This window comes from Podarcis vaucheri (assembly GCF_965113315.1).
Source record: "Podarcis vaucheri genome assembly, chromosome: Z".
Classification (NCBI taxonomy): domain Eukaryota; kingdom Metazoa; phylum Chordata; class Lepidosauria; order Squamata; family Lacertidae; genus Podarcis; species Podarcis vaucheri.
In genome coordinates, this window is record NC_138758.1 from 51627089 (window position 1) to 51649062 (window position 21974).

Here is a 21974-nt window from a genome sequence, read left to right on the forward strand (position 1 = left end):
TAAATAAATAAAGTAAATTGAATATTGGAAGATTTAGGACAGACAAAAGGAAATACAACTTCATGCAGTGCATAATTAACCTTTTGGAATTTACTGCAGTAAAATGTAGTGATGGCCACTAACTGGAATGGTTTTTAAAAGGATTTAGCCATGTATTTGTCTATTGATGGCTATTAATGATGTGTGTGTTTAAAAACTCCAGTATCTGAACTGGTCTGCCTCTGAGCGCCAACTGCTGGGGGGGCGCAGGTGAGGAGAGCGCTCTTCTCCCTCCTTGTGTCCTGCAAGTAGGCTTCCCCTAGGAGTCTGGCTGGCCACTGTGGGAACAGAATTCTGGGCTAGGTGAGCGTTTGGCCTGATCCAGGAGGCCCGCTCTTAAGCTCTTATGGCTGGCTGTGGATCAGCTAATACATGTTCCCCAGACCACAAACACTGGTGTATCAGTGTGGTCTGTGTTGCCATGTACTGGGCATGGAATGGAAGAAATGAATAATCAAGAGGAGTTGCGTATTACTCAGTTACTGTGATAAAATAAAATGTATTCAGTTTTGGCTTATGGAACACTGCTGCTTCAGGGATGTCCACTGCTCCTGTGGCCTCTTTAAGTAATAAATGCACGTAGAAATGTGAGTAAAATAATTTATCTTGTGGGAGTGGAGTCTTCTGTGGGAATACAATCTCAAACTGAAAACTGCAACTGAAAACTGTTTATAAAAATTACAAGATATATTCCGATTAGTTTTTAAGCTCTCTTTAGTCAAACAGGCAGTGAGATTCCAACCGTTTTCAGTTAGGGATACAGTGGTGCCCCGCAAGACGAATGCCTCGCAAGACGAAAAACTCGCTAGATGAAAGGGTTTTTCGGTTTTGCATTGCTTCGCTAGACGAATTTCCCTATGGGCTTGCTTCGCAAGAGGAAAACGTCTTGAGCTTTTTTTAAAAAGCCGCTTGAAGAGGCGCAGTTGCGACGGACCGTGCTTCGCAAGACGAAAAACATCGCAAGACGAAAAGACTCGCGGAACGAATTCTTTTCGTCTTGCGAGGCACCACTGTAGCTGTTAACAGTGTATTTTTAAGACTTTCCATCTTCCTCCTTCCCACCAGCGGCCAGATTTTGCTTTTCTCTTAAAATTTCATAGTGTAGGTCTAGGGAAAGCTAAGCGGAAAATTTGATTCAGTGACCAAATCATGAGTGTCTGCAGAAAATCTCACCTGGATGCTAATTCTGACATTCATGCTATGCTAGGAAAATTTTAAGAAAAAGCCTAGTGTAGCACTCTGCTGCTGAAAGATATTTCTTCAGTTATCTAGGAACATTGAAGTGTAGTCTTCAGGGTTTTCCTCTCTTATGGCTTCCCCTTGTATACATGTAAGATGAAACTTCTCCTGGCAAAAGCAGCAATCACAGCAGCTCTTTGAGGATCTAATAAGTCCCCCAAGGAGTTGCTGTTCTAGTTACTTTCCTTTCTTTTCAGTGGAAAACTAATTCTTTCTCATGGAGGACAGCAACTTGTGTAATATTCTTGGGTATACAACACACCACAGAGAGTTTTGTGTTGGCTAATGCAACTGTATTTATAACTCTCTCAAAGACATAGCTGTCCCTTTGAATCGCTGGTGGTGTAAGAAAGTTTCAGGGAAGGGGCTTCCTTATGTATACGTGTTACTTTTCCACGACCCTTTAATGGATAAGAAAAATGGAGCAATGAAGGCCCTTTATCTTCAGACATTCTGCAATAACTGCATGCAGTACTTTAGTATCGTTCACACTACTGGTACCAGCAGCCAGCAAAGATGGGAATCTAATTCAGTGTTGAGGTGCACATTCATTAGTATACAAACTTAAGGGCTATAACAGGTGTTTGTGTCTTCAAGCACATTGTAAAATAATCTTAAAAGTACATAGGTAGCCAGGTGGAAAATGGATGACTCTGTCTCTAATGTCTACTGCAGTGGGGCTTGGGTGTGTTTGCTTTCATTGTAATGGTACACACAGTCTGAGACATACCTCATCTCCTTTTCTTATAGTATCATCTCTCAAAAAAATTTTTTTAAGGCTGAGAAAGCTAGAATCCAGGGCAACAGAGCTGATAGCCAATTGCTGAGCCAACTCCAAGAAAGACTGAAATTCGTGTGAGGCGAAAACACTTTGGGACCCCTCTTCCTTGAGTTTCTTCCTCTCTTAAAGCAGACACCATGCTTTTTGTCCACCAAAGAAACGCTGATGTGTGCTTTACAGCACAAGTACATAAACAACTTCAGATTTTTAGACTCCATTTGAGCTGCTTCATTATTGCAGCCCTGGGAATAGAAACTGCCCATAATTTGATGTGTTTGATGCCCCACCCCGCTAGGATTCACTTCTGAACTTTTTCATCCCTCCTGTTTTATATTGATAAGACCTGTTACATCAGGTTTATAATGCTTTCCCCCCAAATACCAGTTTGTTTATGCACATAGTTAAGCATCACTGCCAGCAAATTTTTTTGTTCAGCATATAGGTTCAAGTACATACAAGTCATTGTTAGTGGCAGGAAGTGTTGCATCTGCATGAACAATATATGGCATTTTTACAGTGTTTGTTTGTTTGTTTATTATATCCTGCCTTTCCCCCAGAGCAGAGACACAAGGCAGTTCACGGAAACGAAAACATGCATAAAAAAAACAATATTAATTGAGACACAAGTTTAATATTCCCACAGAATGTAGATGTAGTAGTAGCAGTAGTAGTAAGCATTTATTACTTAAAAACTTCCTGATACAGGACTGCCTTCAGATTCCTATGGAAAGTCATATAGTTTCTTTGACATCTGATGGGAGGGCATTCCACCAGACAGGCACCACTGGCAAGAAGGCCCTCTGCCAGGTTCCCAATAACTTCACTTCTCGCAGTGAAGGAACTACCAGAAAGCCCTCAGAGTTAGATCTCAGTGTCCAAGCTAAGCAAGGTGGGTGGAAATGCTCCTTTAGGTATACTGGGCCAAGGCCATTTAAAGGTCAGCACCAACACTTTGAATTGTGCTTGGAAACATCCTGGGAGTCAGTCTTTCAAAACCAGTGTTATATGGTCTGGGAGTCACCAGTCTGGGAGTCACATTCTGGATTAGTTGTTTCTGAGTCACCCTCAAAGGTAGCCCCACACAGAGCTCATTGCAGTAGTAGTCCAAGTGGGAAATTACCAGAACATGCACCACTCTGGTGAGACAGTGTGCAGGCAGGGATGGTCTCAGATGGAGCTGGTAGACAGCTGCCCTGGACACAGAATTAAAGTGTGACACCATGGACAGCTTTGAGTCCAAAATGACTCCCAGGCTGCGCACCTGGTCTTTCAGGGGCACAGTTAGCCCATTCAGGACCAGGGATTCCCTCGCACCTGTCCGTCCCTGTCCCCCCAAAACAGTCCTTCTGTCTTGTTGGGATTCAGTTAATTATATCCAAACTTGCATTGTGTGCACAGTGCTCAGGGCAGCTTCCAACTGTTTTAAAAAAATAAAATCCAACAAATTAACACAGTAGTCAAACAGTAACAAAAATTTACAACACTAGAGCAGTCAAGCACAGCAAATAAATCCAATATGAAAATGACGGAGTTGGTCCCATCCACCAGGTCAAATACCTTGTGGACAGGTCTTGGCCAGGCTGCAGAAAGCAAGATAGCTGAGCCTCCTGAGTTTGGGACTTCTACAGCCTCAGTGTGGACAAACGGCCGCCTTCTGCATCTTAGGAGGAGCTTCCCATGGTCTCGGCACCACCCCTTTAGTATCTGAGCCCATTATATTTGGGACTTTAATCACAACACTTCGCCAATTCATTTCCAGGTACAATTCAATCAAATTATAAAATGGGTGTAATAAGCTCACATAGACAAGTACTGTACCCACTAAAACATTTGTTGCCACCGTCTGAACAGAGAACAAAAGGCACCAAATTAGTTGTTGTTTAAGGTCCAATTCCTTCTCTGACATGAATGCCAAAAGAAGCTTTACTTTGAGATTCAGCTTTTAAAATAACTTTTAAAAGGACTTCTCTGTTTAATGAACATTTAAACATTTTAACTTTAACCATTGTAGTTTGGGGTGGAGAGCAAAATGTTAGGTGTATTTTAGTATAAAAAGCAAGTCTGACTATTTCTGGCAAAATAGCTGCTGCCCTTCTCCATATGTGTGTGGTGTTCAGTAATCTGAAGTTACCTGCATAAAGTCTTCAGAGAGATGAAACTTTTGTGCTGTTACAAAACACAAAATATAAAATCCAAATCAGAGTGAACGCTAAAGTGACATTTCTTTCTTGCACTCCAGTACACTTTTCTTTTCCCCCCCTTGTAAATGATATGGGCAGCTTTAAAACAAACAAGCAAAAGCACTAAAATTTGAGTAAAATGTGGAAGGGTCATTTGAGGCCAGATTAAATTGGTCTGTAAATATAGCTCACATTTGGTCGTCCTTGATCTATATTACAGGAAAGTGGTGAAAGTTGAATACATGGAGGAAGTTCTTTTTTGGTAGTTAAAAAACCTCTACCAAAAATTCACTGCTTCAATGTCTTGGTAAATGGAAATGATGATACACACTACTCTCTAGAAAGAAGTTGTGTTCATTGGAGCTTTGGTGAATGAATAAATGCAGCATAGAAACATCTTACTATATTTCTGTTGAAAGATTAATCTTGCTGACTAAAGACAGGAACGTAAACATGAGCTGGGTGGAGAATTTCTTTCAAACAGGATGGGAAACTTGCCACAAATATTTAAAAATTGGCTAGCAGCATTTGTTTTTTGGACATCTAGAATGAGCCAACTCTGGCTAACTTCACATTTGTTGAGTTAACATCATTTGGGTTCCAGGTATGGAACTGAATTACAGCTGTTGTACCACTAAGTTTAATGAATATCTGTTGTTGACCGAAATAATGAGAAAGTAGCTCTGGGATTTCTCTTTGTTTTTTAACTTAACATTCTAATGTTGGTGTTTGAACAGAAGGTGAGGTTTAGCTCTTTGCCTCTGTTGATGCTCTGGTAAAGCTTACTTATATCTTGAACAAAGCCCCAACTATATTACTTTCTCCCCTGACCCCCCCACATTAATTGTTCTGCCATTCATAAAATTGTGTGTATGGTTAAATGAGCAGAGCAGCTTTGGTTTTCAACTTTAAGTTACTGGTTTGTTGGGATTTGTTGGGAAAGCATCTTGTGGCACCTTTACGATAAACAGATTTGTTGTGGCAAAATCAGCAGGTGCACATGCAGGGCTAAGTTACTATGAACTGCACGGGGTAGCAGTGATTGTTCGGTTGTATGATTTAAGGATAGAGTGACCCTCGAGAACAAATTCATTGGGGTTTTCCCTTAGAACCCTGTCCTTCTAGTGTTTAATATTGAATCTCTATTTTTAAAAATTGTGTCCTTTTTGCAGTCTTTTATTACAGATTAGGAAATTTTGTGGTCTCTCTCCAGTCCTATATGTAGGTTCTGTGCCTGTGGCAAGTATCCCTCTACAGGATCCCAGGGCTTTGGCCAGGGAACTGGTTCTTGCATCTGCTCCCCTTGAGAACACTCTTGTAACAATCTGCACAAGCTTCCAGGGGTGTTTAGCTTCTGGCTTGGATCTTAGAGCGTTGCCTATTCTGGACAGATGTCCCACTATAAGCTTCGTTGGTTTTCAGTATATCTCAAATGTTATATAGACAGTGAGTGACATCTCCTTTGAAAGGAACTGAGGCACGACTGTGTTTCCTTTCCAGCCCTTCTGCATTTCTTCGCATTGAAGGAGAAGAAAGTTTTAAAAATAAACGTTCAGCATTAATTTTTGAGACTTTAGCCATATTTCTGGGTAATAATGTAAGCATTTAAAAATATTCTCTGTAAATTGTGTAAAGCTTCCCCAAGTGTCATTAATACACCAGAATGAATCCCTGCCTCTTTCGTGCAAGGCAGATAATTGGGAATAAGAAAGGAGCAGATTATTTGTTAAGTTCTAAGAGAGAGAACCTGAGGGTGGAAAATTTAAAAAGTGGCAGAAAAGAGCAGCCCTGCCCCACATCACCAAGCAATATAATTGGTAAGCCATTGTGGGTGTGGGAATGCATCATTTTCATAAGTTTCCGTAAAGCTCAGTCGAAAGGCCTAGAAAATCCGTGGTTGCCATAAGCAGGGGAAAGGCAACGTTCCTTTAAAGGCAGTCCTCACAATTTGAGAACACTTGCAAACCCTGCAAACTCCTACTTTTCTGGATAGCCTCAATATGAGTCCCTCTCTCAAGCTGTAGTAGGAACATGTATGCTGTAGAAAGTCAGGAGAGGGTCAGCTATAGGAATTGAAAGAAGTCTTACTAATTTTTTGTACAATTCCCTTACGCTCCCTAGGACTCTTTTGTCTGTTGCCATCTCTCTTATCAGTGCTTAGGTCCTGAAAGGTATATGTTACTGTATTGCCATATATTTGTGTGTCTTTTCGTCTTAAACTGCTCTGCTTATGGTGATTTTGACTCATCTTGAACTGATTCCTGAGAAAGGCAAGCAAAGGAGTTAAAAGTTGTGAGGGATTTACTGTAAATACTCCTTGCTTTTGGAAGTGCTGACAGAAGCTTAATTGTTAGGTTCAAGTATATTTGTCATGTGCCAGACAGTGTCAGTCTGCTTGCAGTGAACCGGTTATGCGCTTCCACCAAGAAGAAGTGAGAGTGTGAGAAGCCAGAGGCTGCTTGTGTGTTTTCTGTTTGCTTGTGTTGCAGGAGGGGATGCGGGGAGGCACTGCTGTTTAACCTAGCTGGTAATTACGTCCTACAAGAAGGCATATATTACTGTTGCTTGCTTTGCCAAAGCTCTTCAGCATGATGGATGAGATTTAAAGGTTGATCTGACTAAATTGCAGTGAGAATACTAACGACAAAGATATTTCTTTTGTGAAATATTCCTACAAGACATCATGGCTGTGGCATAAATGCTGTAAGATAATGGACAATAAAAGTCACTCAGAAATAAGACTCTCCCAGGGTAGGGCTGCTGCCTTGTCACACACGTACAGAGCCAGGAGATAATGTAATCACAAGCCAGGGCCATCATTTAAATATATCAGTAATCTTGTATAGCATCTTGACAGATTTATTTTATGAGCCAGCAAGAGAGAGAACATTATCAGGCAGCAGAGAGAGAAAGGAAGGCAGAATCATTTTGGTGCTTAGTTTTCAAAATAGTTTGAGTCACTTTGTTCTTTCATGGAGGCCTCAGTAAAAGGTGTTCTGCTGCTTTTACACATATATTCCACCTCAGTCCCAAATACATTTTTGTGAAAATAAAGCCTGTAGATTGCAATTGACCTTATAGAAGTGTCTTTCACACTTGCGATTTCTGTAAAACTTTAGTATTAAGTGAGATCCAAACACTGCTCACTGAGGGGCAGTACTGTACTGTACTTCAGTTTCCATGAGCTGCCCTTTGTTTTGGCTGACAAAGCGTAATAATGCCACTTTGCCTATTGATTTATCAAGGTCCCCCCCCCATTGCCAACCTGTAGCTGAAATGAGTGTTCTATGGCACCTCAGAAATGAAAGAGCAACATGTTTTAAGCAGTGAACATGAGCCAGTCTTGCCAGCCTATTCTTTGCACTAGCCAGCCTTCTTCCCTACCACAGCTTGCCTTTGGCCGGCAGCCCAGGGTTTCAGGTGGATGGCTCTGGCAAGGAAACATGAAGGAATGTTCAGTGTGCGTGTCACTGATGTGCCACTGTATTGCATTCTGCCAGTCAGTTGTTCTGGGACAGATTATTTTGCTGGCTTTAGCTGAAGCCAAAGTAGTTAGCCAGCAGAGTCAAGGAGGCTGTTGGAGATAAGAAGGCTTTCTTCAAAAAATAAAAGTCTTGTTCAAAAAAAGAACACAATCTGTGGCAAAATAAATGCAAGCAGACAAAAAGAGATGCCAAAACAAATCTGAGAAGCAAATCCTTAAAAGCATTAAGGCCATTTTTAAAAAAGTAAATGGGAAACAGGAAACTGGCTAACAAAGTGATCAGACCTTTGGATGACAAGGGAGTTAAAGGTTTGCTAAAGGAGGAAAAGGAAGTTTGATCTGTTACACTGTGGAAGACGTAGGGCAGATCTTTGTGCCTGAACTAACTTTTTAAGGAAGGGGTCTGAGTAATTTGAGTGATAATGAGATTGTTCTAGGGCTTATTAACAAATGAAAAACAAATGAATCACTACTGGTCTGAAGGGGTCTTAAAGAACTGTGAAACTGCTGATCTTGTAACAAAAACGAACAAACAGGCAATGTCCCTAAGTTCAGCTTCCATACACAAAGATGGACAATGTAACAGCAGTTTGTTTAGAGCAGGGATGTCCAACTCCAAAGACAAAATAAAAAAATTCCTTCCAGTAGCACCTTAAAGACCAACTCAGTTAGTTCTTGGTATGAGCTTTCGTGTGCATGCACACTTCTTCAGATACACCTGTGTATCTGAAGAAGTGTGCATGCACACGAAAGCTCATACCAAGAACTAACTGAGTTGGTCTTTAAGGTGCTACTGGAAGGAATTTTTTTATTTTGACTATGGCAGACCAACACGGCTACCTATCTGTAACAACAACTCCAAAGAGACTGTGATATACTCCCACTATAAAAACTATAAAGTTGTTGAGCTTTTTGGGGGGAGGAAGGCCAACAGTACAGTTGTTGAGCTTCTTCTGGGGACACTTCATCAAAGTTGCAAGCCGGTTGGACATCCCAGGTTTACAGGAAACCAGGAAATTACAGGCCTATTAAGATCTGTTGTGGGAAAACTGGTGGAAAGCATTATTAAAGACAGAAATACCAATAACATAGAGAAAGTGTTTCTGAAGCAGAACCAGCATGTCTTCTGCAAGCCTAAGTCCTGTCTGATTAACCTGGTAAGAGTTACTTGAGATGGGGTGATCCAGCTTTCAGTAATGTCCCTTATCAAAGATTCCCGAGTACCGTAAACTTAGCAGTCATGGGATAAGACAACAGGTCCATCCCTTCGTAGGTCAGGAATTGGTTAAGGAACAGGAAACAGATTTTACAAAGAAGAGAGGTAAGAAGTCCCTCCCCACCAAGGATCATTATTGGGACCTGTGCTCCTAAGTGCAGTTGAGCACTGAGGTGGCAGCTCACTGATGATACAAAGAATTAGGAGGAAGAAGAAGTGATTGTGATGATCTCCAAACTGGGTGAATTGGCATTAAAATTATTTTTATCATCATTCTTATTATTACTATTACTATTATTATAATAATAATAATCATCATTTAGTTATTAATCACCTTCTAAACCACAATGCTAAGGCGATATAAGATATATAAAATAGGTAAAAAAACAACAACAGATACAGTGGAACCTCGGGTTACGCACCTTCCTCCTTACGAAGGTAAGACTCTCCCAGGGTCGCTTTGGGTAACAAGCTCTGCTAATCCGGAAGTAGATGCTCCTGGTTGTGAACTTTGACCTAGGATACGAGCGGAGGTTGTGTGCCAGCAGCAGCGGGAGGCCCCATTAGCGAGAGCGCCTCATGTTAAGAATGGTTTCGGGTTAAGAACGGACCTCCGGAATGAATTAAGTTTGTAACCGGAGGTACCACTGTACGTTTAAAACAAGACTAGAACCCCAACAAATGGGCACTTGTGATAAATACCCATTTATCCAGCTGGGAAAACCTGTGTGAACAAAAAAGTCTTTGACTCTTTCTGAAAAGTGCACCTAGTTGGCTGTTGTATCTCAACAGGAATGCTATTCCATAGGGCAAGGGCAGCCACACTAAAGCCCTGCTCCAGATTACTGTAGAGTGGGCTTCTGAGGTCTTTGGAGAAGCTCTCTCACAGACTGCAGTGATCCACTTCGTTCTCCCAACTTCTGCATTTACCCTCACATTATGAGTAATGGGCTTAGGCCACTGATTTGGATTTTGATATGCAACACTGGAAGATGCTTTAGCAAGTTGCATTGGTAAAAATGAAACAAATCTCATTCCCCTATTCATATAGGCAGGTAATAGAGGAATGTGTTTGTGCGTAGGAGCACAGAAGCAGTGAATTTATACACAAATTTCTGTTGTTGATTAAACCTTGTTCCCTCTCTATCCTCCTGTTTTTGAGTATTCCAGCAATTATGTGCAATATATTTTCCCCAACATTCTGAACTATGCACCTTTTTCAACTGGGAAATCTCAGGTGCTTAATAGCTTTGAGGGTGCTTCATTTTGTTTTTTAAATTCAGTGTTTTTAGAGCTAGAAAATTTTGCCTTTTAGATTACCTGAAATGTTTAAGATTTGGCATTAATACTGCTCAGTGGCATTGTGAGCAACAGAGAGGGTTGAGCGCTAGCCATATGGAAAACAGCTGGATATACACAGCAAGAGGATAGGTGTGTTGGCATAGGGAAACAGACATGTGGGCACAATTCTTGCTGCTGTGCTTTCTTCTGCTTGGGAAGTATTCCTTGCTACTCAAGCTGTTTGTTCACCAGGGAGAATAATTTGGCCTGTGGATGTGATCTAGGCATCCAAAGCTACATGCTTATACCTTATTAAGCTGATCACAGCTGTTATCGAGGCTGATTTGGAAAGGGAGTGCGCATTGGGCATCTATCAGGGTGCATCAGTTATGAGCAGAGGCTGCTGTTACTGAAGTTACTTTTCTTAATAGGTATCCTGTAACTAATGATATTGGGCTTCGCTACCAAGTGCCTTGGGCATTTTTGCCTTCTAAAGTGCACCTGTCAGATTTCTGCAGGGGGTGGTGTAAGCTTTGGTTTCCCTAGGTTGCAGGAATATTTGCTGGAATATCGCTTTTAGGAGAAGTGTATGTATGTGTGAGTAAGTGACGGTCAGAGTTCAGGGAGAGATTCCAAAATTGTATTTGCATCTTGTGAAATGGAGTACCATTCAGATTGAGGGATTCATTTTAAGTGATCAAACCCTTCCTCTCCCACATGCTGGGGATTGTATAGGATACAGTGAGCCAGTATGTTTTATGGGCAGTTCTTTGTTGTGGTGGTAGTTGTTGTTATTACAAATGTTTTTCCCTGCTGGTTTAGGAGCAAGTAAATTCCAGGCCAGAAACTTGCCTGCAGCTATGTTGGAAAGGAGAACAAGAACATCTAATCCTGGAAAGGAAAAATGTTCAGTGTATTTTTCTTTCAGATAATATTGCTAAGTGCTCAGCTGAAGGAAAATGTGATAGTTTTACTTCATTTAGAATAAAATACAGTATAAATTGGCTGATGGCTTGATTTATGCATAAAAGTAATCTGATGGATGAGCAGGGTTAGAAAAATCCCTGGTGCCGTGTCACTAAGACACTTAATAATAATTCTGACAATGGAACATGTCAAAGAGCATTGACTTGTGAGATTTTATTTATTTATTTTAAAATGTTTCTAAACTACTTGATATGTAAAAAATGTTTACATGGTATACAAGCAGTGGAAACATAAAAGCAGTAAAACAGTATCATGTAAACCAGAGATAAAAATGGCATCAGGACTAGTTTTATAAAACAAAGCCTGTGCAAAAATATGTCTTAGCAAGATCTCTGAAGCAAATATTTGATGATGGTCAGATAATTGACCTATGGTCAAAGGAATGGCATTTCAAGGGGCTATAGCAGAAATTCCCATTTTGGGATTGCTGCCAAATGATATTTTGTATGGTGCCAGGAGTAAAATTTCCTCAGGTGACCAAAGTGTTGTTATGGGACCATACAGGGGCTGGTGGTCCTTCAAGAAACCTGATCCCAAGATGTTGTACAAGGCTTTATATGTAAGTAACACAAACTTGAATATACTTTCATAGCTATTATGCAGCTAGCGTAGCTCCCTCAGCTTTGTTGTTTAGTCGTTTAGTCGTGTCCGACTCTTCGTGACCCTCTGGACCAGAGCACGCCAGGCACTCCTGTCTTCCACTGCTTCCCGCAGTTTGGTCAGACTCATGCTGGTAGCTTCGAGAACACTGTCCCACCATCTCGTCCTCTGTCGTCTGCTTCTCCTTGTGCCCTCCATCTTTCCCAACATCAGGGTCTTTTTCTCTTCTCATGAGGTGGCCAAAATCTTGGAGCCTCAGCTTCAGGACCTGTCCTTCCAGTGAGCACTCAGGGCTGATTTCCTTCAGAATGGAGAGGTTTGATCTTCTTGCAGTCTATGGGACTCTCAAGAGTCTCCTCCAGCACCATAATTCAAAAGCATCAATTCTTCGGCGATCAGCCTTTTTTATGGTACTTCCCTCAGCACAGGTACTTAATTCAGCAACCCAGTTGCAGCTTCTGGAGCAGTCTTGAGGGAAGTTCCACACAGAACTTGTTACAGTAGTCCAATACAGGAAAGAGCCAGTTCTAATCAGGGCTACTCATGCATAAATCCATTAGTGCCAGTAGCCCTTACAGTTTTCTGTGACTCAGTATAACAAAATTGGTGCCTTGTGATGCAGTGTAATAGAGTAATGTTGCTTGGATATGGTTTGTTGGTGTACCTTTGGGTGTATTTCTGCAAAATTGTAGCCATTATGGGGGTTAAATTAGTGGATTGAGTTTTGTGTTGTGCAGCTCAGCAGTTCTGATTATGGCCATACAATTTAACTTCTGGTTGTACAGTGTTGGGAGCTGCTTTATTACCGTAATTGTGTCATAGTAGAACCCCTATAGGGACGCAGGTGGTGCTGGGTTCTTAACCAGAGAGCCTAGGGCTTGCCGATCAGAAGGTTCGAATCCCCGCGACGGGGTGAGCTCCCGTTGCTCTGTACCAGCTCCTGCCCACCTAGCAGTTCGAAAGCACGTGAAAGTGCAAGTAGATAAATAGGTACCGCTCTGGCAGGAAGGTAAACGGCATTTCCGTGTGCTGCTCTGGTTCTCCAGAAGCGGCTTAGTCCTGCTGGCCACGTGACTCGGAAAAACTGTCTGCGGACAAACGCCGGCTCCCTCGGCCTTTAGAGCAAGATGAATGTGCAACCCCAGAGTCATCCCCCACTGGACTTAATGGTCAGGGGTACCTTTACCTTTAGAACCCCTGTAATTTTCTTCATAACGTTGAACATGGTTGCTTCTGCCAAATACTGCTGGTGTACAAACATGTGGATATATGTTTTTGTATGTGTCTGGTGGGGTGTGAAGAGGCAAGCATAAAAATCCAGCCTCTGTATTGAGTAGGGTTTATAGGCCCACTTTCCCTCTTACATCAACGATAGCAAGCAGAAAACTTTCCTTGGAGTTGTTCATAATTCATTTTACTCATCAACTTGATTTAACAGCCATCAAAGACTTTCTTTGCAGTTACAAATGAAAGAAGTCAGGTTTGGAATTCTGAATTTGGAACTATTGAATATCACTATGCTTATTTACTGTCAAGAACTAAATATTGAAAACCTGCTCTTAATTTTCCGACATGGGCAACCCTAGAATACACACATATAGCACCTTTGGTTGGTTGGATACTACAGTACTAGGATTAAAATATTCAAAATCCCAGATGATTCTGGAAGCAGTTGTTAGACAGTAATAGTTATTAGACAACATATTCCATATCCTTCTAATTGAATTAGTTAATTAGAAGGATATGGAATAGGTTGCCTAATAAAAACAAATCTGATGCATTCTCACATGCCAAAATTACTTTTTGGGGAAACCCCAATCTAAAAATTGGAAAAAAGATGGTAACATGGAAAAATTGGCTGAAAGCAGGTACATTGACTTTGAAACAATGGATCAATGAGGAAGATTAATTTTATACCTGTGCTGTTTTAAGACAAAAATATCACCTATCAGCTGTGGCCCAATGGCAATATCTTCAGTTACAACATCTCCTAACACGTATGTTTGGGCCAGCAGCATTTCAGCTTCCAAGGCACCTAAGATACTGGAGCAATTGAACAATTTGTTTGAAACTAAAAAAAAACAGTGATTACTTTTATAGACATTTATTAAGAATAAGTTCAATATGCAGACTTTAAGAAATAATTGGAATAAAGAATTGGAACTTTCAGTATTACCCAGACAGTGGAAAATGTTTTACCCGTGATACCAAAGGTATCTGTGGACTTTACATTAAGACTTAAACAACAAAAAATAACATTCAGAATTTATTGGACTCCTTTATGTTTGTATATCGAATCCCCACGACGGGGTGAGCTCCCGTTGCTCGGTCCCTGCTCCTGCCAACCTAGCAGTTTGAAAGCACATCAAAGTGCAAGTAGATAAATAGGTAGCGCTAGGGCTAAGACAAAGGATCCTCTGTCAGTATAAAGGCTTTGTCACAGACTTGGTGGAGAGGGTTCTTTTACTACTAAGTAAGCACAAGTAGAGGACGCAGGTGGCGCTGTGGGTTAAACCACAGAGCCTAGGGCTTGCTGATCAGAAGGTCGGTGGTTCTAATCCCCGTGACGGGGTAAGCTCCCGTTGTTCGGTCCCTGCTCCTGCCAACCTAGCAGTTCGAAAGCACATCAAAGTGCAAGTAGATAAATAGGTAGCGCTCCGGCGGGAAGGTAAGCGGAGTTTCCGTGCACTGCTCTGGTTCGCCAGAAGCGGCTTAGTCCTGCAGGCCACATGACCCGGAAGATGTACGCCAGCTCCCTTGGCCAATAAAGCGAGATGAGCGCCGCAACCCCAGAGTCGGCCACGACTGGACCTAATGGTCAGGGGTCCCTTTACCTTTACCTTTATGTTTGTATAAAAAGGGCTATGCTGAAGGTGTAGCAAGGACAGTGCCTCTTTGAAATATACATGTGTGCAATTTTCTTTACTTGTTAAGTTTCGGAAGAAAGTGCTGGACTGTGTGACTACAGAAAAAGTTAAAACTTTCATCGAATAATATTCTTTTTAATTATATACCCATTGTATGGAAGTTCTTTGCACCCTTATGGTGGCCAAGAGACTGATACTGATGAATTGGAAGAATAAATATAGGATGCCCTTTAATCAATGGGTTGACAATATGACAACACTTTCAACTTATGAATGGACTGCATGTAGACTTTGCTTGGATAAATATGACATTTGGAATGAGTTTATACAGAATGTTACTACATTCTATTAATACCTACATATATGTTAGGATAATAACATATATCTATATAAGAATGTATTTGAGTATATACATTGTATTTTTGTATTTGTTTCTACACATTTTCTCTCTTTTTTTATTTCCTTATTTTTCTCTTTTTTCTTTTTCTTTATAACTGAAATTCTTTCAATAAAAGATTAATACTAAAAAAATATTTATTTTAATTAGACAATCAGTTAAGCCAGAACTGCCTCACCTTAGAATTTCTGGAAATGTCACCCTTAAAGAATAGTGCTGGAAGCTTTCCCCTTGCACCATTTGCATTTATTAGCAGTGGAGATTAGAACACATTATCTTGTTAACCAGCCTACCTTTTCAGAAAATAAACTCCACTTACTACTCTACTTTATGATAGAATTCCCCAGGACCTATCTCAAAGCTTTCCAAACTGTGTGTCACGACACATTAGTGCAGGGGTAGGCAACCTAGGACCCATGGGACACATGTGGCCCATGGGGGTTGTTTAACTGGCCCATGAGCCACCCCCGAACCCAGCCACTTGCTTGGCAAGGCCCCGCGCGCTGCGCTAAACCAACGCAGCAGGGGACTCGCTTCCACGGTGCCGGAAATCGCATCTACGCAGGCACTGGAAATCATGTTGACGCAGACGCCAGAGATCACGGGGGCACGGGTGGTCCGGCCCACAGAGGGATCTCCGCTGGAGTGAACCAGCCCAGGCGAGGTAAACCTTGCCAATCCCTGCATTAGTGTGTCGGCTGCAGTGTGTAGGTGTGTCATGTGAACGCTCCCAGCACTCCTCCTGGAGCTGGAAAGGGTTTAGTTTATCCATCGGTTTGCTAGTAAAACTTGTGTCGTGAAATGATGTATGTCTAAAAAAAGCATGTCACCAACATGAAAAGTTTGAATAGCTCTGGCCTGTCTCTTTTTAAGTTTCTTGGAAATAACAAAGGAAATACTCTGACTTTACAATCAAGTCTTCAGTTGTTTCTAACCTATTAGCAATCATAATAACCCACCTTGCTGTCTGTACAAAGTTTAATCATTGAGTTGCGTTCAGGGTCCTGAATTAAATATATTCTACTTTACCAAAGGCTTCAAGCACAGCTTGTTTTCCCTCCTCCAGCCCATCACTGTGTCCTGGAACTGGTCCAGGGCTTTCACAGTCTCTCCTGATTTAGATGTTATGGAGGAATAGAGTTGAGTGTTAATAGCATACTGATGGAATTTTGCCCCCAAACACCCAAAGAACGCTCCCAGTAGCTTCTTATACATACTAAACAGCATTGAGGATAAAATAGTGTTCTGTGGCAACCTATAGTGTAATTGCCAGGTAACAGACGTTACACTCTCCCAAGGCTACCCTCTGGACTCAGTCCTATTGACAGGACTGGGGCCACTGTAACATGGGGTCCCCAATTCCCATTCCAGAGAGTTGGTCCAGGAGGATGCCATGATCATCAAAAGCAGCAAAGAGCAGGAGCAAAGTCACACTCCCTTTCGTCCTGCTTACTGTAAAGTTCATCCATCAAAGTGACTTGTCACATGGCCAGGCCTTAACCCAGATTGGAATGAATCTAAATAATCTAGATATGTGGGTTATAATCAGATCTCTACAGTGGTAAAACATCTGCTTTGAATGCCAAAGACCCCTGGTAGGGTTGGAAAAAGGCTCAATCCTGAATCCCAGAAGAGTCACTGCTGATCAGTGTAGACAATACTGATCTAATGAATGGCAATGGTGGACCAATGGTCTGGCTCTGTGTAAGGCAGCTTTCTATAGTGTGCCTACTCTAAAAGTAAAGATAGTGCAGTCTATTGATTCTCTGGCTGAGGGTAGGGTAGTTTTTTCACCAACAGAAGTAGGTATTTGCAACTTGCTGCCTTGCCTCTCGTGAGTTATGCTCTGATCTACCTATAGCATGTTTTCCCAGCATCCCAGAATAGCTGCTAGTTTTGAGCAGGACAGTGTGTCCCTTGGGTGTCAGCAGGAATCAGTGTTGGTATCATGTGAGCTGACGCATATCACTTTTCAAAACTGATATTTTGTCGTTACTCCTTCCAAAGCTTTGCAAGCAAAGATGCTTTGAAACAAGTAGCCAAACTGAATTACTTGTGGCAGCTGTACTGTCCTGAGCTGCTAATGGCTGTCTCTGATCTCTCATAGGAAGCAAGCACACCTTGTCTTCCTTGCAGCCCCCAAAGAATCATGAGCCTGCCAGAAGCATGTGTGCTCTCCATGTGTGTGTTGCTGACAGACTAAGCTTCACAGTTTCAGAAAGGAGCCCTTTTCTCTTTGAGATATCTCATGGCTCAGTGCCTTTGAGGAAGTCACCTTAAACTAGAACAGCAGGAATGTGCCATTGGGGATTTAATTCTTGTACTTTGGTATGAAATTTATACCGTTCACAAATGAAAAGCCAAGGGTTAATTCTGACAAATATTAAAACATCTCTGTGCAATTTGTATAGCTTTTATGAAATGTTCTATATCAGAAATCCCATTCATGGTGCTCTTTGAGAAGTGTGTTTTTCAAAGTAGGACTGTCTAGTTGTACACAGAAAACCCACAAACTGCTGCAATATCTAAAACAGTGTGGATGGTGATAAAATGCTGACAACTCAAAAGAACTGAGAAATTGTTTCCTGCTTGGCAGGGGGTTGAACTCGATGGCCCTTGTGGTCTCTTCCAACTCTATAATTCTATGATTCTATGATACCACAAACATCCTTGCAAATTAGATATGGCTGTTGATTTCTCAGTTTCTTCAATTCAGCTAGTTACCCGCTTCCTTTCCTTCTCCTGTGTACTTTCAGAGCTGTGCATTTCAGTCACAAGGTACTAATTCATTGTCTGGTAATCTCTAGCCCTTCACTTCAGATTTAACCAAACAGTTGTAACAGGACCGGATTTTACCCCTGCCCATTCCCAGCAATTGCAGTGTTTACCAAATTCTCTTTTACATACTGACTCAGTTTCTAAAATGGGGGGGGGGGGGCATAATTGTTTTTTGGAGAAATGCTACACTGTAAATGTGATGTCATTTCTAGTGAATGAGTAAGACAAGTAGTTAGTGAAACTGATAACTGTTCATATTGTTGTCTAGTGGCCCCATAGTTTTCCATGAAGCTGAGGGCAATGAAACAATTGCAGAGTTGGCTAGAGCTCCAGGGTGAAAAACTTGTTCTGAAGCGAACATGGGTTAGAGCTCAACGTTGAGCCTACCAAGTGGCGATAGCTACGGGGAAGAGGACCTTCTTCACCACCTGTATTGCACCTGTGGGAAACGGTGCCAGGAGACTCTTTCAGGTGGTTTGTAGTCTAACAGAACCACCTTCGCCATCACTCTAGTGGCAGTGTGTAGCGCTTTCTAAGCAGGTATTCTGATTGTCTTCTCTCTAGTCACCCAGCTGTGGACTCTGGACTGCCTTTGAGTTTTATCAACACAAATCTGCTTGGATTTTTTTTTGGAGGAGCTTCAGAAATGGTATTAGTGCTCTAGTCTCTACTTTAAAAACAAACAAAACTATTGTGGCTGTGGAACCTCAACTTGGCAGCTATCCTAAAAAACTGAAGTTCTGTGTTTATCCTTAAAGTGCCGCAAAACTTGGTTCTTACTACAAACAGCTAACATGGCTCTTTCCCTCTGTGTCTCCCTCTCTGTTGTGGTTGTTGTTGTGGTTGTTATACAATTTAAAACATCCAAATCCATAATCCAAAAAATGACCAGCATAAAGCTAAAAATACTATAAGAAAAATCATATAGCACGATTTTTTGCAATCCATGTTGAAACCAAAGCCTAAAGGCAGCAGAGAAAAGATGGTTTTTGAAGCCTAGAGTCCAGGGATGGGGCTGTAGAATGATACCCCACAATTAATTTAAATTCTTTCTTTTAGTTAGCTTTTGTCATATACTTTATGGAGTCAAATACTTAAAGTTAGTGCTTTACAGACTTGTTCCTGGGGAGCATTACTAAGTGTCCCTAATGTTACTGCTGCTTCCCTCTTGGTCCTGACTGCCTCTGGAGACTTTTATTTCTAGAAAGGAATTTACAGAAGCCTGGGGAATATTTCCCACTTCTGGGAAGCTGTAGATGCTTCTCTGGGATTTGGGGTCATATCTTCCAGCTGCCTCGGCAGTGTACTTTGGAAGTGTCATGGTTGGATCTTTGCACCGACTGATAAGGGGAAGTGTCTTCATGGTGCAATGAAGTTCCCCTGGCAGTGGCATGCGCATGACAGGGTGGTGGCAAATGGGAAGAATCCAAGTTGACATAAGCATTGTAGCTAGAATGTGTCATGTTGCAAGTTAGTTTATGAAGGACTTGCAATTACAACAAGCATCTGTGAGCAACTCATGTTTAACATAAGTCATAACACAACTCTGTCTGGGTTGCGTCATTCTGGTACCACAGAATTGTCACAGGTTCGCCCCCAGCTAAAGTTGGCAGTATTATTTTCTTCTTCTTTGAGCCAGAAGAGGATAACGTGGACCACATCTGCTATTATATTTCATGAATGTAACCATAGAAGAGGATCTAGTCATTGTAGCCTAATCTCCAGATGTTTAGACTGTCACATGGGGTTTTTATAATGGTCAAAAAAGTAATGTTTGGTGTTCTTTCGTTTTCTGTATTATCTCCTTAGAATTTGCATTTGCCTTCGTTGACAGCTGTAACCATTATATATAACCAGTTGCACTTAAATAAGGGTTTTGTGGAATAATAAAAAATGGCAAACTTTTGCTTCTGTGACATTCAGAAGAATGTGCAAGTTTGTATTGAAATATTAGATGCTTGCTATGCCTTGCTTCTCTCTTGCTGTGCTTGGAATATAGTGAGTGTCCTCAACCTCTCATGTCCTTATGTGGGCAAGGTGGAAGGTTCTGGGTCAGTACTCTGTGAAAATGTGTGACAAACTGGTACTTACCTTTCTAGGGTCTCCCTTCCCTCTTGTGATGGTAAAAGCGGCCAAGTCCCCATATATCCATTGTAATACAGTCATACCTCAGGATAAATACACTTCAGGATAAGTATTTTTGGGTTGCGCTCCGTGGCAACCCGGAAGTAACAGAGCACGTTACTTCCGGGTTTTGCTGCTCATGCATGCGCAGATGGTCAAAATGACATCATGTTCATGCATGGAAGCGGTGAAACGCGACCTGCGCATACACAGACACGCAGTCGTGTCTTATGTTCTGTTCAGGATGCGAACGGGGCTCCAGTACGGATCCCGTTCGCATCCCGAGGTACCACTGTACTGCACACCTGCGACAGAGGATCTAGGAAACATGGGGCCTGGGTGCTAGCAGCTGATATAAGCAGTGAAGGACAAAAGGAAGAGATTGGCAGTGAGGGAGGAAGAGGCAGACATTTCTGCTAGCTTCTTTATCAAGAATATGTTCCTTGTGGGATGTAGAGTTTGTGATACTGGTCAGATAATTGCCTGTGATGGGGGGACAGGGAAGAACTGTTCAAATGTGAAGTTGTATGTATATCACCAGAGAATAGTGACATTTACTGGTTCTTCCTGCTAATCCGCTTGAGTTCAGCCATGTAGGTGCCTTTTGCTTTGACACAGGTGTGTTCTTGTTTCCGCAGAGCTAAAAGGCAAAGTCTGGAATGTTACTATGGAAGGACAACACAGTCATCCTCATCATCTGGGGGACCAGAACAGCCCGCTCTGCAAAGTGGCAAGCCAGGAATACCAGCATGATGCACAAGTAAGCAGCCGTTTTCTTTCTCTTGGTCCTCTGCTTCAAATATTTGACAACTCTTAAAATCAATAATTAATTTCAAAATGTAGGATGTCATTACAAAATCTATTTGTGGAAAAACAGGGAAGTTCCTGACCAGAATGCTTGAAGCAAGTATTCCTCCCACATCATGCCAGCTAATCTTTTTCTTTATGTGACTGGAGTCACTGTAGTGTAGTGGTTAGAATCATAAAACTGGGTCACCCAGTCCAACCGCCTGCAATGCAGGAATCTCAGCTAAAGCATCCAGGACAGGTGGCCTCCCAACCTCTGCTTAAAAACCTCCAGTGAAGGAGAGGCCACGTCTCCTGAGGAAATCCGTTCCCCTGTGGAACAGCTCTTTTGTCAGAAAATTCTTCCTGATGTTTAGTCGGAATCTCCTTTCTTGTAACTTGAAGGCATTGGTTCAAGTCCTGCCCTCCAGAGCAGGAGAAAACAAGCTTGTTGGTCTTGGATTGGGGAAACCCATGTTTAAAATCCCCGTCCAGACACAAAAGGGCTAGTCTCTGTCTGCGTACCTGCCTCTCAGGATTGCTGTGATGGACTACTGCCATGCGCTCTACGTGGGGCTACCTTTGAATGTGACTCAGAAATTACAACTACAGTCAAACCTCGGTTCCGGAATGCCTCCATTATTGTACATTTTGGCTCCCTAATGTTGAAAACCCAGGAGTAAATGCTCCGGTTTTCAAGTGTTTTTTGGAACCTGAACATCCAATGTGGCTTCCATTTGAGTGCAAGAAGCTATTGCAACCAATGGGAAGCTGCACCTCGGTTGTCAAACGTTTTGGAAATCGAACAGTCTTCCAGAACAGATTACGTTTGACAACTGAGGTTTGACTGTAATCCAAAATGCAGCTGCCAGACTTATGACTTGGAGGGGCTGCCGAGACCATATAACACCGGTCCTGAAGGACCTACATCAGCTCCCTGTACGTTTCTGAGCACAATTCAAAGTGTTGGTGCTGACCTTTAAAGCCCTAAACGGCCTCAAAGGCCCAGTAGACCTGAATTAGCGTCTCCACCCCCATCGTTCAGCCCAGACATTGAAGTCCAGTGCCGAGGGCCTTCTGGTGGTTCCCTCCCTGCAAGAAGTCAAGTTACAGGGCACCAGGCAGAGGGCCTTCTCGGTAGTGGTGCCCGCCTTGTGGAACCCGCCGGTAGTGGTGCCCGCCCTCTCATCTCATCAGATGTCAAGGAAATAAACA

The 21974-nt window shown here is 42.0% G+C and overlaps 1 protein-coding gene across 3 annotated transcripts in view; it reads left to right on the plus strand.

The window, feature by feature from the left end:
- NEK6 (NIMA related kinase 6) overlaps positions 1–21974 on the plus strand; it is a 91397-nt gene that overhangs the window by 15366 nt on the left and 54057 nt on the right. For all 3 annotated transcript variants that reach the window (XM_082208992.1, XM_082208990.1, XM_082208991.1), the window contains exon 2: positions 20612–20733. In XM_082208992.1, coding sequence (XP_082065118.1) covers positions 20641–20733 — 93 coding nt within the window. In that variant the 5' untranslated portion in view covers positions 20612–20640. The remainder of the gene's footprint in view (positions 1–20611; positions 20734–21974) is intronic.